The 15,176-nt window shown below is 38.7% G+C and overlaps 1 protein-coding gene across 1 annotated transcript in view; it reads right to left on the bottom strand.

Annotated features, from left to right (window-relative positions):
* Positions 1-15,176, bottom strand: part of LOC139729250 (uncharacterized) — a 243,738-nt gene that overhangs the window by 155,539 nt on the left and 73,023 nt on the right. The window contains exon 2 of the mRNA XM_071640181.1: positions 5,834-5,911. Coding sequence (XP_071496282.1) covers positions 5,834-5,911 — 78 coding nt within the window. The remainder of the gene's footprint in view (positions 1-5,833; positions 5,912-15,176) is intronic.

The raw sequence follows: 15,176 nt of genomic DNA, 5'->3' as shown, positions 1-15,176 counted from the left end.
ATGTCACAGTGAACCTCAAATATTTGTTAATTTTTTCTTCCAGTTGTTGCAGCTTATACATGCTACTTTATCTCCTGCTGTACACACTTTAAAAACTGTCATACCAAGTACCATAAAATTAAAAAAGAGTTGATATTACTGAAGATATTAGATCATGTATGAAAATATTCTCATCCATAAAATGAATAGTGAGGAAATGGTAATCATACAATAGCTTCCACATATACAAAATCATATAATGCTCATATCAGATTTATTTGATGTATTGCTATCCAAAACTAACAGAAATTCAAGGCTAAATGCATGTTACTTGTTTTCATGAGATTTTGGCTATCAGAATCCAACAGGCATACATATACCAACTCTCACATAAATTCACCCATTTTTTAAATAGAGATCAAATGTGTCATGCACAGCTTCATTCAAAAATAATGCACCATGTCCATGAATCAAAATGTTACATTACTATAATAACTAGCAACATAAGACTAAAGATTCTCACACTTCCATCTCTACCTATATACCTCCATTTATCCATCTATTTCAACAGTTAACTATCATCCTCCATCTCATTGCACACATGCACGACTTCATCATGTGGTTTTCTCTTGTACTTCAAACATCAAGATTTGCACAAACCACCGCAATAAATGCTCCCAGAGCTGTACCATGGGGCTGAGTTTGTGGCGGCTCACGGGAAAAGAACTGAGGTATTTCAGACTACGCTGATTTCTTGTCTGAAATGAACTTCCAATTATTTTGAGAGTTACAGTGTTAGAGATAAAGCTTAGCTGCATCTTCTCAAGCATATCTCCTTCAATCTGTAGACCTACATCCAAGATCAAGATTAAAAACATTGTCACACAAAGATCAGCCAAGCATGCTTTTTAGTAACCTGATCCAGCGAATCATGATTAAGCTCATTTTCAGGCCTACAGCTCAATTTGCATGAATCATATTTCTTCACTTGTTCAGGGATGAGTGCATCTTTAAAAGTCTGAAATCCCTCATTGCTTCTGGCATATCTGGTGTACTGTCAACATACCCTGTTTCTCTACCTCCATCCCCCTCCACCCCCACCCCCACTCCATCCTCATTCCTGCCTGCCCTGTGTGCATTATCCTTACCTCTCTAACTTCTTCTTTGTCTTCTTCTTCTTCTTCTTCTTCTTTATCCAAATAAAAAGGAAAAAGAAGAAAAGAAGGAGGGAAAAGAAGAGAGCATGGATTGATGTGACCACATTAAAGACGGATTCCATCCCAGCCACAAAGTGTTCCTAGCTGGGTGGTCTGAGTCTGGTATACATACACCAACCAGCATGTGATATCCCCATGTTCTTCTTCAGTTTGTACCACCCTGTTAAGGCTTCTCCCCCCCCCCCCCCCCCCCCCCCCAAAAAAAAAAAAAAAAAATCAAAAAAAATCAAAAATTCAAAAAATATATATCTGAATCTCCTCTGATCATTCAAACTTTTTTTCCAAATAGTCTGAGAAATGATTTTCATGAATTGTGGAATTTCAAATAATTCCTTGTTTCTGGAACCCTCTCCCTTGACAAATTACTGATGATTGATTACAATTCCTGTGGGTAGTTACTTTTGGTAGTATTACAGGTAACCTTTCAAAATGGTTCAAACGGCCAACACCCTCTGGGTACCGTAATTTTCAATGTTTAGGAACCTATTCCATTAATGTTTGCTTTATATTATATCTATGAAGATTTGACAATTTTTTTCCATTTTTATGAGGGGTTGTCTTGTTGATAAGACTCTTTATTACAATACCAACTAATGAGGAGATTCCTCAAGACAAAAAAAAATAATCTGTTTTTAGATAATTCTCATGCACTTGTTGAGAAATGTACAAGTACATAACTGCTTACCAGTCCCCCTTATTTCTAATGACCACAGAGAAGCTATTTCATTACTCTCATCAAATAAAGTTGTACAGATTTAAGAAAGATAGAGACAGATTTAAAGATAGACTGGAGATGAAGTGGGAAGTTCCTATTGTTGCTATAATGTTGCAAGAAAAAAATTATCACATTTGAAGGTACACACCAATTGGATACTCATAGGGCTATAGAACATACTTGCTTCCATCTAATTTGCATAGATGCATACAAGCTTTTTCCATAAAAACATAAGAAATATCATTCCTCTCTTATCACTTTTCGACATCCAGCATATATCCAACATATATTTGCTCCTCACAAGTTGTTTCCCACCCCTCTCTCTCCCTCTCTTCCCCTTTGTGTCTCCATCTCAATCTCTCCATCTCTCTCCCTCTCTCTTCCCTTTCTCTCTCCCTCCATCTATCTCTATTTCTATCTATCTATCTATCTATCTATCTATCTATCTATCTCTTCTCTTCTTGTTCTCTGTATCTCTCACTGACATGTTTACTGATTCCATAATTACCCAATGGGATCATTAGGAGAAGAGCTACCCCTATTAATGCCTGGATAAGAGCGCGCCCATCTACCAGCATGCCACAAACTAAAATTCTTGCAATATTCTACTGGATACTTCAATCGAAGAGGGGAGGGAAAGAAGAAGAAATCATTCTGCAAGAAAATCACCCATAAGTATTTCACAAACTGCGAACAACAAATGAAACAGTTTTCTGAATGCACTGAATATGACTCATAGCTCTTGAAGGGGGGAAAGAGAGGAGAGATTACTTGAACAAACATTGTTAATGAAACCTCATAATGTATGGCATGCAGAAAGAGATAGGGAAACACTGGCTCTTCTTTTTGTTTTGCTGAGTTTTTTTATAGCAAATTTTTTGTTGTCTGGCTCTTGAGTTGGGAAGGCCACCGTCTGGCTGCTATAAATGTGCATTTTGAAAAGAAGATGGCTGCAATGTTATGACGTGAAGAAGATAATCTTGTCTCCATCCTTGTTAAAATGGTCCGAGGAGGATCCGGGGGGGGGACGCTACTCAAGTATTCTCAATTCCTCTCACCCTGAAACACTATAGTGCGGCACATCCTTCTACGCAGAGGAAAGTTTGGACAAGGAAATGGTATAGAGAGAGCGAGATATTATCAGACTTATGTTCCAGAGAAACAAATACGTAGCAAACAACAATTCCCATGTGTAATCTCATTGTTCAGCACATGAAAAACATGATAAATACATCGGTTGTTGTTGAAAAACCAAAATAATCAGCCTGCACAAAACATACACAAACTGACCACTGTATGAATAGACATGTCAGGAAAAAAGAGTCTGACTCCCACTACCAATTTGTGCAATGTATCTTTCACGTAACTGATATCTATGTTCAGCCTTATAATCACCTAAACCTTCAGCTCACCTCCAAAATATATCAATATAAAACTAAATTTGCAAATCTCATTCAAATAGCCAATGATTTTTGAGGCATTCAAGATACAGGCAAAATGTTTTTGGAGCAATAATTATTCATGATTGTTCCCTCAATCCAAGCATGGTCCTCCGAGGAAGTGTCTGAACGCTGAGACTATAGCATCTTCCACATTGTGAGATGCATGTGAGTGGCAGACGGGCGATGTGTTTTTGACACTGCCTTTTGACAGGAGCACATTGCAGGCCCCTGGATAAGAGGTAAAATGTCGGTGCCAGGGACCTTTTTTCGGCTGCCACTTGCATAACAAATATCCAGTCACTGGCTCTGCAGCAAAACTGGGTTAGTCCCTATCTTGAGATATTCGTGTAGGTCATGCGGTGCACAAAATAATGGTGAAAGAATAACTCACATGTAGGTTCTGAGAGAGCAGCACAGACCTGCATTGATCTCCGTCCATACCTTCGTTCTCATTCGCCTCATTCTTTCCTTACACCCACAGCTTCCTACTCTTTCGTACTTCTTGCCTTCTATTATATCTCTGTTATATCTCCTTCTCCTCCTCTTCTACTCCATCTTCCTTTCCTTTCTTCATCTTTCTCTGCATCTTGTTGGTCCTTCATTCTCTTCTCATCCTTCTTAATCCACCTTTAGTTTCTTATTCATCTTCTTTAATCTCTTTTCCCCCTCTTCTCGCAGCTCATTTTCTCCATCATACTCATCCTCTGCCATCCCTCTCCTCCTCCTCCTCCTCCTTCTCCTCCTCCCCCTCTTCTTCTTCTTCTTCTTCTTCTTCCTCCTCCTCTTCTTCCTCCTCCTCCTCCTCTTCTTCTTCCTCCTCCTCCTCCTCTTCTTCCTCCTCCTCCACCTCTGTAGAACCCACTTCCCTTCTTTCACTCCCTTTCACATATTACTTGTCTTCCTCCTTCTCATCCTCCTCTTCCTCCTCATCTTTCTGAATCTTCTCCTTTTTCTTCTTTTCTTATTCCTTTCCTTTTCCTCTTCCTTGTACCCCTCCTCTTCCCCTCCTTCTCCCACTATTCCTCCTCATCTTCCTCATCCTTCTCTTCTTCCTCTTCTTCTTCCTCCTCCTCTTCCTCTTCCTCCTCCTCCTCCTCCTCTCCCTCCTCCTCATCTTCCTCCTCCTCCTCCTCTCCCCCCTCTTCCTTGGCCACACCATCCTCTGATAAATACCCTTTTTTAACTTGGGTTCACTGTATCCTCTGTTAGAATCTGCTCAATCATGCAAGAAATTCAACTGTTGACCACAGTTAATGTAGAATTTTAAGCAAAGAATTGGATTCATAGCATCAACAAAATAGTACCTAGCATTTTCTTCTTTTTTGCCACCAGATCATAAGGTAAGCAGGTGAGTGAACTCCAACACATCTTGGTTTGTTCATCAAATGAACCATGTCCCCTTTGACTCCCAGTCTATCTATCAAAGCAGGATTTATCTCATGCCATATATCTTGGCTAATGATCAGAGCTAGTGAGCCCTCATGAATGATGTGACTGATATAGCCTCAATTCAAGGATGTTAGGGGGTTTTTTCTTCTTTCTTTTCCTGGTGGGCTCCATGTCAATTGCAGTAAGCTCATACTATGACCACATACATGACTGGGTTGACATTTACACACTTCCAATTTCTGACGGGAGTTAAAATAGTTGGGAGTGAGGGGAGACAATATGAGAGGTAGTCTACGTTCACTGTCATTAACAACTCTCCAAATTATACACATGAAGGCCTCAAATATTGCTTGATTCTCTGTCCAAGACCTGAATGTTGGTGGTGAAGTCACGGTTCTGCCCTTAGACTAGCGATTGTGACACCTGATGACCCCATCCACGAATGGAGGGGGAAAATGAAATCCTCTGCAGTCTCGATCTAGATTCTGGTATGTGATGGACTAGTAGAGAACAGGGAACATATGTGGTCTTCAAGAAAGAATCGAAATGGGTTCAAACGACGTGGGCAAGACAAGTGGGCAGCAGTCATGCGGCATAGCAAGAGACTGAAGTCCACGTCCAGGCAAAAGGAAAGTTCTTATGACAATAAGTGGGCAGTTTTTAAGCCATCAAACTAAAAGCTACCGAACTAATGCAAAAGTATCCACTTTTGCAGTATATGCTCTTTCTTCTCAAGAATTCTGACAAAGTTAAAGCAGGAGTGCCTCCGAACCATTTCACTTTCATGGTGTGAAGTGTTTCTATTGTACAGTTGAGATCCAGAAAAGGCACTTACAAAAAGAAAAATGTGTTTTGATAAAAAGATACCAATCTTTCCACAATATTGGACAACAGCATAACTCAAGTTCTTCTCGTCTTTCTCTCCCCCCCCCCCCATACATACGCTCTCTCCCTCTTTTTCTCTTTCTCTTTCTCTATCTCCATCTATCTATTTATCTGTTTGTCTGTCTGTCTGTCTGTCAGGACACAGCAATGGTAACCAAAGACGCTCGGCCATTGCTAGTAATCAGTAAAACCAGCGGTGCACATACCTTCACCAGGAAATCCAGACTCTGCACGTAGAAGCGTTCCGTTTCCAAGAAAGTCGACAAGATATGTGGCTTGATGTCCTGCAAAAAGAGAGAAAGAGAGAGAGAGATGAAGAAAGAGGTTGCAAGATAGATTAATGTCCAGTGTCACTCCCCGTTATCCACACCAATAAATCTGCGAGGCCCACTTTCAAGTCCAACATTTCATCATCATGCAAAACCCTCCATACCTGAAACGCAATCCTAATGAACTGATCACAACAATTCAACTGGCGGATAAATCAAATATTTGTATGCGCAGTGGTAAGACAAAAAAGGTTTTTCAGGTAAACTGACACGAGAGGTAGTGTGCACACCGACTGCAAACTCGCACGATATTCTCCCCGTAGGCAGCAGTCTGTAACAATCAACCCGTGAAGAGAATATGCCATACTTGGAATACACAGAAGAATATCAGTCATCGTCCTTATAGTACTGTAGAGAATATCAAGAGCCTGAATATAGTTCTTGTAGATATACTCACAAAGAAACTGATGAAGGATAGTGATAAGTGAATGAAGGAGCAAACGGATAAAATTCCCCGAGGCTGTTAGATTCGGTAGACCACCCATTCTTTTTTCTTTTGCGTATAAAAGCACAGAGACCAACTTGCAACCATGTTACCTAAGAGCAACTAACAAGAATACTAATATGTGGGACAGTTGTATTGTGAGTACCACTGGATAGTATTGGTGATGTGTAATGGTATAAAATTCACATAACAATCAATAATTCTGTCATGCAACAAGTCTCTATCAAGAATGTAAGTTTCCATCCATGTACTCTGAAGAATCTTTATTGTGACTACAAAAACATATGGGAAAAAACTTAGAATTCTTATTATACTTCTATACTGCTAAAAAGCCTCCAAAGACAAAAATGAATCGTAGATGAAAAGAAATATTAAAAAGCCTGAGTGTGACTAGTTTATGAGTCAAGGTTCATTTGAATGTTATCACATTCAATTTTGGGTAGAACAGTCTTCACACAACAGAGTCCAGGTGAAGTACTGAATTTATTTTTGAAGACCGAAAGAATCACACAAATGTCTAGCAATTGCTGAAATTGTACTTTTCTAAACATTGGTACTCACAACAACTTACAATGTTTTATTCTCTGCATGAAAGCTTTCCATACACTGCAAAATAAAGATATGACTATGTCCAATAACTTTTAACAATTAACAGTATTCCAGGTGTTCCTTCCTCTCAAGCTGAAAATATTTTGCACACATTAGAGCAGAATAAAAGACCACAACTATACTATCAACTGAAATTTTTACATGGGTACTGCAACATTTTTTTTTTATCTGAACAGTAGTGTACCTTTAACTCACTTGGCCTCTCTTTTATCATGCGCTATTTCAGAAATTTCTAGTCGAGGCTGGAACTCAGCTCAATTAATCCACTAATGCAACCATATCGCAGTGCCCCGAGCGATAGCCACTGTCTCCTTAGACTAGGAATCGTTCCCGTCCTGAAATTCATCTTTTAATCAACTCTGCCGAGTAGTCTGGGTTTTACTCTCTCTTTTTTCCTGATGTTAGAAGACATGCAACTCCTACTATTGTCAACTTTCCAATTATTGTAAGGAGCTTGAAAATGTAGTAACTACGGCACTCCAGGATCAGTTTACTTTGTATTGAGAAAAGATTTGCCAAATTGTATTTCATCAACACATTTTACATCATTAAAAAGAAAAGAAAAGTGAGTATACGAATTATTTCTTTGACAAATTTGTCTATCTGGCTTAGATATAACTGAGTGACATTTTGCAGAAATGTAGATCAGGAAGACATTCCAAGATTCATGTAATTCCTTCTTACAAATTATACGGCAAGGACCCATAGAATTATGCTGAAAATGACGAAAATTTCTTCGACTGACGATTAGGAATGATAGGGAGACTGTACATCGCATAACCTTCAGTATCTTTCTAACGATGGAAAAAGATGGAATTAAAACATAGGGGTAGGTTTTTATCATATCTTTTTCTATCATACAGAAAGATAACTGAGGTATCCATTTCATCATCATCATTTTCACTTGTTTTGTTTATCATCATCATCAATACCCTCTCTTCTTTCCCTCCATCAACATTATCAGCAACTAATTTAACCATTTCTACATCAGCATCTGTAAGGATTCCATTCTACACAAAGAGCACTATCCAAAGTTAGAGACTGAAATACTCCCCACTAATTGGCTGTCTATATGTTACCATGGAAACAGCGAGTATACCATATTGCACCTGTTGTCAAGTGCTTCACAACACAATCAAGATGCTAGATAGTGACGTTTCCGGTTTTGACGATTCGTCTCGGCTGATTTCATGCAGCACCCAATTTTGAAAAATGACAACCGGGAGGTAAACGCCTCTGCCTCAAATGTTTATCCGGATGGCACACTAGAGCTGAGGAGTCGGGTGTTTTATTTCATTAACTGCCACTACCAGAAGTAAGCAACCACGATATGTTGTCTCCTCCTCCTCATCCCCTCCCTTTTCTCTCCTCCCCCTCCTCCTTCCTCCTCCTATACGGTACGTTAGCACGACAGGGGCGCGTTTCAAGAGGGTTTCTTATCACACGTTTCCTGCTCGCTATCTCGGCGCTCACTTACACCATTTAGCTCGGCATTGTCAGGAATGCTCACAAGAGACAGGGGACAGGGAGGGACAAAGAGACGGGGAGAAACAAAGAGACAGAAAGAGACGGAGCGGGAGGGAGAGAGAGAATGCAAGGAACCCCACTCATGTCTCTCGACATTGTGAAGAGGCTCCGTTTTATTATTCTCAACTGAAGGACATCAGCTGTAGCCTTGCTATACATATGTACCTACCCTAGACACAATCTGAAATACTGAACATCTGTCTTTAAAAAAAAAAACTAGCTAGAGTTTGCTGAATACAAGTCATACATGCAATATCTACCTATATTTATTTTTAACAGAATGGGTGCATACATTATAAAATGCTTTAACCCTTGCACTCCTTACAACACTATGATTTCCTTACTTCATACGTTCATGCAGATCCAGTTTTTGCAAGCAGTTATTTTCAAATCTTGGTGTAGCCTATATTTACTATGAGATACAAATATGAATTTACGAATACAGGTTCAATAATTGCCATTTGAACGGTCCAACCATTACATTGTCATTTCAGATGAGATCTGAGTATAAATCGCAATCATTACTATGATCATTATTACTGTGAATACCATTATTATTGTTGTTATCGGTATTGTTATCATTATCACTATCATTACCAATCTCAATATTATTTATGTAATTAGGCTTGTATCTTCTTTTCATCATCCTTATCACTATCATCACCATTATAAGCATTACCAAAGGTGCTGATACTATGATAGTCATTTTGATATACCATAATAGCTTCTTTGGGCATTACCTACATTGATTACCACCAAAAAAAAAAATCACAATCAGCACAAACTTGAAGACAAAGGATTTGTTCTCAATGTTCATCTATTGTAATCTTAACCTTTTTGAAATGGGAATTTCCCGCTGTTAAAACATCATCTTAACATTTTTTTTCAAAGTACATCATTCAAAAGCATTGTCCAAATCACACTCAGACAAAATCCTTTAAATAGATTCCAACAGAAGCCTGTGGCTAGGATGGATGGAAATAGGATTACATAAAGTAATCGAGGGTTGGGCTTTTTCTGGGCAAGGAGGAGTGATATTTTCCCATGGGAAATTTCACACTTTGCTTTTTAAACCCTAAATATCTGTATGATGTCTCCTTAAAGGACAAGTTCACCTTCATAGACATATGGATTGAGAAAATGCAACAATATTAGTAGAACACATCAGTGAAAGTTTGAGAAAAATTGGACAATCGATGCAAAAGTTATGAATTTTTTAAATTTTTGTGTTGGAACCGCTGGATGAGGAGACTACTACAGCTTGTGAGTCATATGCGTACAACAGTATAAAGAAAATGTAAAAGAAAATTCAACATATTTTCACTTTTTTCGCATAATAAAAGAGCACTTGACTTGCCTCTTTTTAAAGGCAGGGGGAATAATATTACCCATAACATTTGTCGGTAACGAGTCAGGGGAATGTGTACTTTTTTCAAAAGATGGAATTTTGTGAAATTCTCTTTATATTTTCCTTATATTGTTGTACGCATGTGACATCTAAGTTATTCATACACTGCAGTAGTCTTCTCATCCAGCGGGTACTGTACAAAAACTTCAAAAATTCATAACTTTTGAACGGATTGTCTGATTTTCCTCAAACTTTCAATGATGTGTTCTACTAATATTGCTACATTCTCTCAATCCTTATGTTTATGAAGGTGAACTTGTCCTTTAACACATTGAGGACGGACTGATTTTGCTATAACACCCATTTCCCATAGACACCTGCCCGAGTACAGGGCCAGCAGAACCAGTGGAAACCTGGAAATAGCAGAAGTTGCGCTGAAGGACTTTTTTTTTTGGGGGGGGGGGGGGCTCGTTAGCTGATGAAACCCGGAAGTGGCAGCAGAAGTTGCACTGAAGACATTTTCAATTAGTCAATCTTTCGGAATTAAGAAAAGTTTTTTCAGAAACAAATAATGGAATATGCCCAGTTACCTTGAGCAAACTATCATATCCCCAGTTGAAGCATCTTAAAGGTCCTGTTTACCTTTGGGAACAGTGATTTAAAAAGTTCTCAAAATATAACATTTAATGCATATGTGTAAGTCTGTTGTACCACAAAACATCCTATCATATAAAATTTTCGCGATAAAGCCTAAAATATAAGGTGATATTTGTATTTTTCTCAATAAACCGTAACTGTAGATGGTTTAGTCTGGAAACATTTTTATTATAACTATTGTTCACATTTTGTATATTGAACAATACTTAATATCAATTTCACCGATTCAACTTTTACAGAGGTTGTTTCTATCCCTAACTCACATTTTAGAACTATCTTAAAGCACTAATGCTGGGTTTTTGTTTCATCTGCAAATGGTAAATTATGCCTTTAATACGAGAATGTGCACATGTGTGTACACTTTATGTGTGTTTCAAGGCAAGTACATCTCTTTATGATGTGATAATCAGGTTTTTTACCCTACAGGGTGAGTCACATGTATCTCCAGATCAGCTCTGCCAAACCTTTTGTCCGCTGAAAGGAGCCATGTTGTTTGTTGGCGAAACAGACAAGATTTCTGCGAAAATGGAGCTTTTCTTTGCGACCTTTGAAGTCGAGCATTCTCGGTCACTGGGTTGTCCTAAAGAGGCTTAGGCGTAATCTCTCCTTTCGCACACAATGCTTGCTTTTAATAATCCGTATTCATCCACTAAGTGAGGACCTACCTTCTATTCAATAAGAGTGGTGCAAAAAACATGTTTTGTGTGAGTTAACTTCTATTCTTTCAATGAAACTGGGACATTCCCAGAGGCTGCCGCCTCGTTGTGTAAAAAGTTGCGAATGAAATCAATTTTGAATATCGTTTATCTTCAGCTTGTGATTAATTGCAAATATTGGTCCAAGTATACAGATCAAACTCATATTGTCATCAATCTGTATGAATATTATTATGATTATTATATTATTATTATTATTATTATTATTATTATTATTATTATTATTATTATTATTATTATTATTATTATTATTATTATCATCATTATTATTGTTGTTATTATAGTTATTATGATTATTATTATTATTATTATTATTATTATTATTATTATTATTATTATCATCATCATCATCATCATCATTATTATTATCATTAACTGATTTTATTATTGATATTATTGATGGGGGTCTTCATATTGATTTGAATCACTTTCAACTCTTTATGAGATTGAGCCCTGATATGAGCTAATTCATATGAGAGCAAAATTACCAGGAAACTGTTCTATCTATAGTACAGGGATGCCTTTCCTGATTTGTTAGTGGTGTGTGAAGAAATTTTCATGGATAATCACATCTATTCTTTACTTTTCTGACATTACTTTTTTTTCTTTATCATCACACCATTGCCGTGATGATTCCTCAATTCACTTTTAATATCAACTAAGTCTCAGTTTCAGCTTATTAGCTGTATCCTCTATCTACATCTATTTCATTCCACTTTTTCTCAACCTTCCAATTACATCTATCTCTACATCTTTTCACCTATTTCTTAACATTGTTGATTACCGATAAGATTCAATGTTTTCCTGATTATCGTTTAAAATTTTACTGCAGTGACATCTTGTAATCGGTGTCCTGGTATATTTCCAACAGAGTTTTCATCAAGATGATGATTAAGATATAATCAGAGAGTGAATGGTAAAACGATTCTATGAAGAATTCATATCAACGTCTGCTTTGCAAACTTACAATGTTCTCTTTATCTGAGATGGCGCCATTACATACTCTCAGCTCTTAGTTCTGAAGAAAAGAAAAAGAAAAAAATGCCAGCTACATCTTTTTTAATAAAAAGAAATTTGTATCCTCTTCTGAAGGCACCAGCGATCAATCTTGTCACTGTCTCATTTCACACCATGCCCCATTCCAAGGTTTCAATAATCTCTCCATATTAAAAGAATAATAGCAGCTGACCTTTTCTCTTTCTGGATGAAATGCAGTCCCTACTTGTTGTCGTTTCTTCCATTTATTCCTTCATTATACGCCAGGACTTCATGCTCTCCCCATTTTCTCCACAAGAAATCTCTCTCACTATTTCTCTCACCATCTTTCAACACTAATTCTATTTCTCTCCTCGTCTCCGAGGTCGCTTTCAAAAGCATCTTTTTATTGAGTCTTTCCATCCCTCCCGTTTCTTCCACACATCTGGGCTGATAAATTTCACGCAGGTGCACTGCCCTTGACAGAGCCCTATGAATATCGTAGCAGCTCTCTCCTCTTCGTACAAGGGATCTCTACTGGAGCTTTTAGCTGCTTGCCCACCACATCACATGTACAGCAATATGTTTTGTCTGTCCCCAGCAGCACCCTTCAAGCTTCGTGGCAACAGATTTGTGCTGTTAGAGGCTGTTTAACATGCTGGCATTCATTAACACAGCATCAAACTTCAGCCAGAAAAATTATCGAACATGTATGTTGGATTTTCTCCCTTCTCAGAATTTAATTTTGTATACACAAGCACAAACACACACACACACACACACACACACACACACACACACACACACATGCAGGGTTGCTTGCTTGTATGCGGCATTACCTCCGTGACTGAGGGAGATAAATATAGACATAACGTTGAGCTACAGTAACTCAGCGCCTCCCACTGCTGCGACAACGGCATTACGCGTAAACAGTAAGAGTATCCAAACGTCTCGCGGAACTCAAAAGAGGAGAGACACGGCCCCGTGATTGTTTAATTGGTCCGCATTCCGCGCATTGATTTCTGGGAAGACCGGGCCAGTGGGTAGCTCCCTTGAAAGATGGAGGTGTCCCACTGAGTTGGCACTCACTAGCAAAACACACTACCTCTCCAACCTTCTTTTTTTTTTTCTCTCTCTCTTCCTCACAATCTCTTTTTCTCTCTCCTCCTTTTATTCATCTATCTGTCAGTCCATCTTTATATCTCTTACATCTTTCTTGTGCATCTATTCATTCATTTTCATCACTCTCTATTTATATTATGTCAACCCATTTGATATAGTTGAATACTGAGGAAATATATCTATAACTATGCCTATATGTCTATCTATCAATCAGTTATTTCTCAATAAACTTAGATGTCTAACTGTTAGTCTACTTATTTTCCTGTTCAGCCGTCTACCCATCTTTATCTCTGCTTTTCCATTGAATTTACCAATTTATCTATTAAAACATAGCTGGCAATATATCTCATCTGTTTCCTTGTCTTTTTCATGTATCAATAACTATTTAATCATATCATATATCAATAAACTTGTGAGCAAAAAATGGTCTGTAGGTTTACCTATCTCTATATCAATCTGTTTGTATACAATTCTAATGATTCTATTCATCTACCAACATCTGTATTGTTCATCTACCAGTGGTATTTTCTATACTGTATTCATATACTTACCTCCAACTATCATAGATTTCATCTATCTATATGTTCTATATATGTCTCTGCTTCATGTACCTACATGCAATGTACGTATCTATCCTATCATCAAGCCCAAGCTTAAGCCGTGGTGACAGTTGGTGCAAGATACACAGATTCTCTTCCCCATCTCTCTGTTAAGAGTGACATCCCGCAGCAGATGTCTTCATACCGCACATAGCCAGTGGAGAAGTTAGTGTCATAAAACATTTATTGCACCTGGGATGCCTGGAGCAGGCCTGACATGATGCTATAAAAAAAAATGGTAGGCAGACAGGAGGAGGATAGAGCTATGGATGGATGTTAGGGATGAGGGGGAGGGGACATGGGAGGATAGGAGACAGGAGGGATGTAATAGAGAAGTGTTAAAAGGGGGAGGGAGACAATGGTAGGATGGGTGCAGGAGGAGGAGAGAAGATGACAGCATGGATGAAACAAGAAAGATAGCACAGGCAAAGAAAAGATTGAGAATGGAGGAGGAGAAGGAGGAGGAGGAAGAGGAGAGGTTTGGATGCTGGGACAGGAAGTGATAGAGAAAGATGACACAGGTCAAACAAGATGGGGGTAGTGGAAAACCAACTGCTAGGAGAAGGCCGGAGGAGGATATTTTGATAGTGTGAGACGGAAAAAGGAAGTAGCAGGCACAATGGGATGGGGAGAGATGAGAGGATGTTGGGGATGTTGGGATGTAGGAGGAAGCAGTGGTATCAAATAAGACAAGGGACAGGGCATCAGGGTGGAAGGGGGAGAAACATAATATGTTAGGATATAGAAAGAGACAGTACTAAGTAGGGGTGGTAGAGATCTATGGATGGGAAGAGGGAGAACAAGGCATCAGGATAGAGTAGATGGGACTACAAAAAGCAATGCATGTTCAGACAGGAGGAGCTGGGTGAAGGAGATGTTTGAATGGTAAATGAGATGTTGGTAGGAATAGGATGGAGAGGGCGTTACGGTGAGAAGGGGGGGAAAGAGATGGTAGGATGAATAATGGGATGATGGACGGAAAGAGAGTGCTATAGTGCTAGCATAGAGAGAGAGAGAGAAAGAAAAGTTAACCCACTGAAGACGAGCTGATTCTACTCTAACACGCATCTCCAACAGACACCTGCCCGAGTTTACTAGGAACTAGTCTTCAATGGGTTAATAGAAGAGGCGCAAGGAGATGATGCAATGATGGAGGTAGGGAATAAATACCAGTACTAGGGGATGGAAGGAGGCACCAGGGGCCTCCTTAGCCCTCTTTGTA

This window comes from Diadema antillarum, unplaced genomic scaffold (assembly GCF_040938485.1).
Source record: "Diadema antillarum isolate AM-2024a unplaced genomic scaffold, OU_Dant_1.0 seq00000229_RagTag, whole genome shotgun sequence".
NCBI classification, from domain to species: Eukaryota; Metazoa; Echinodermata; class Echinoidea; order Diadematoida; family Diadematidae; genus Diadema; species Diadema antillarum.
This window is presented reverse-complemented; position numbering and strand designations above follow the sequence as displayed.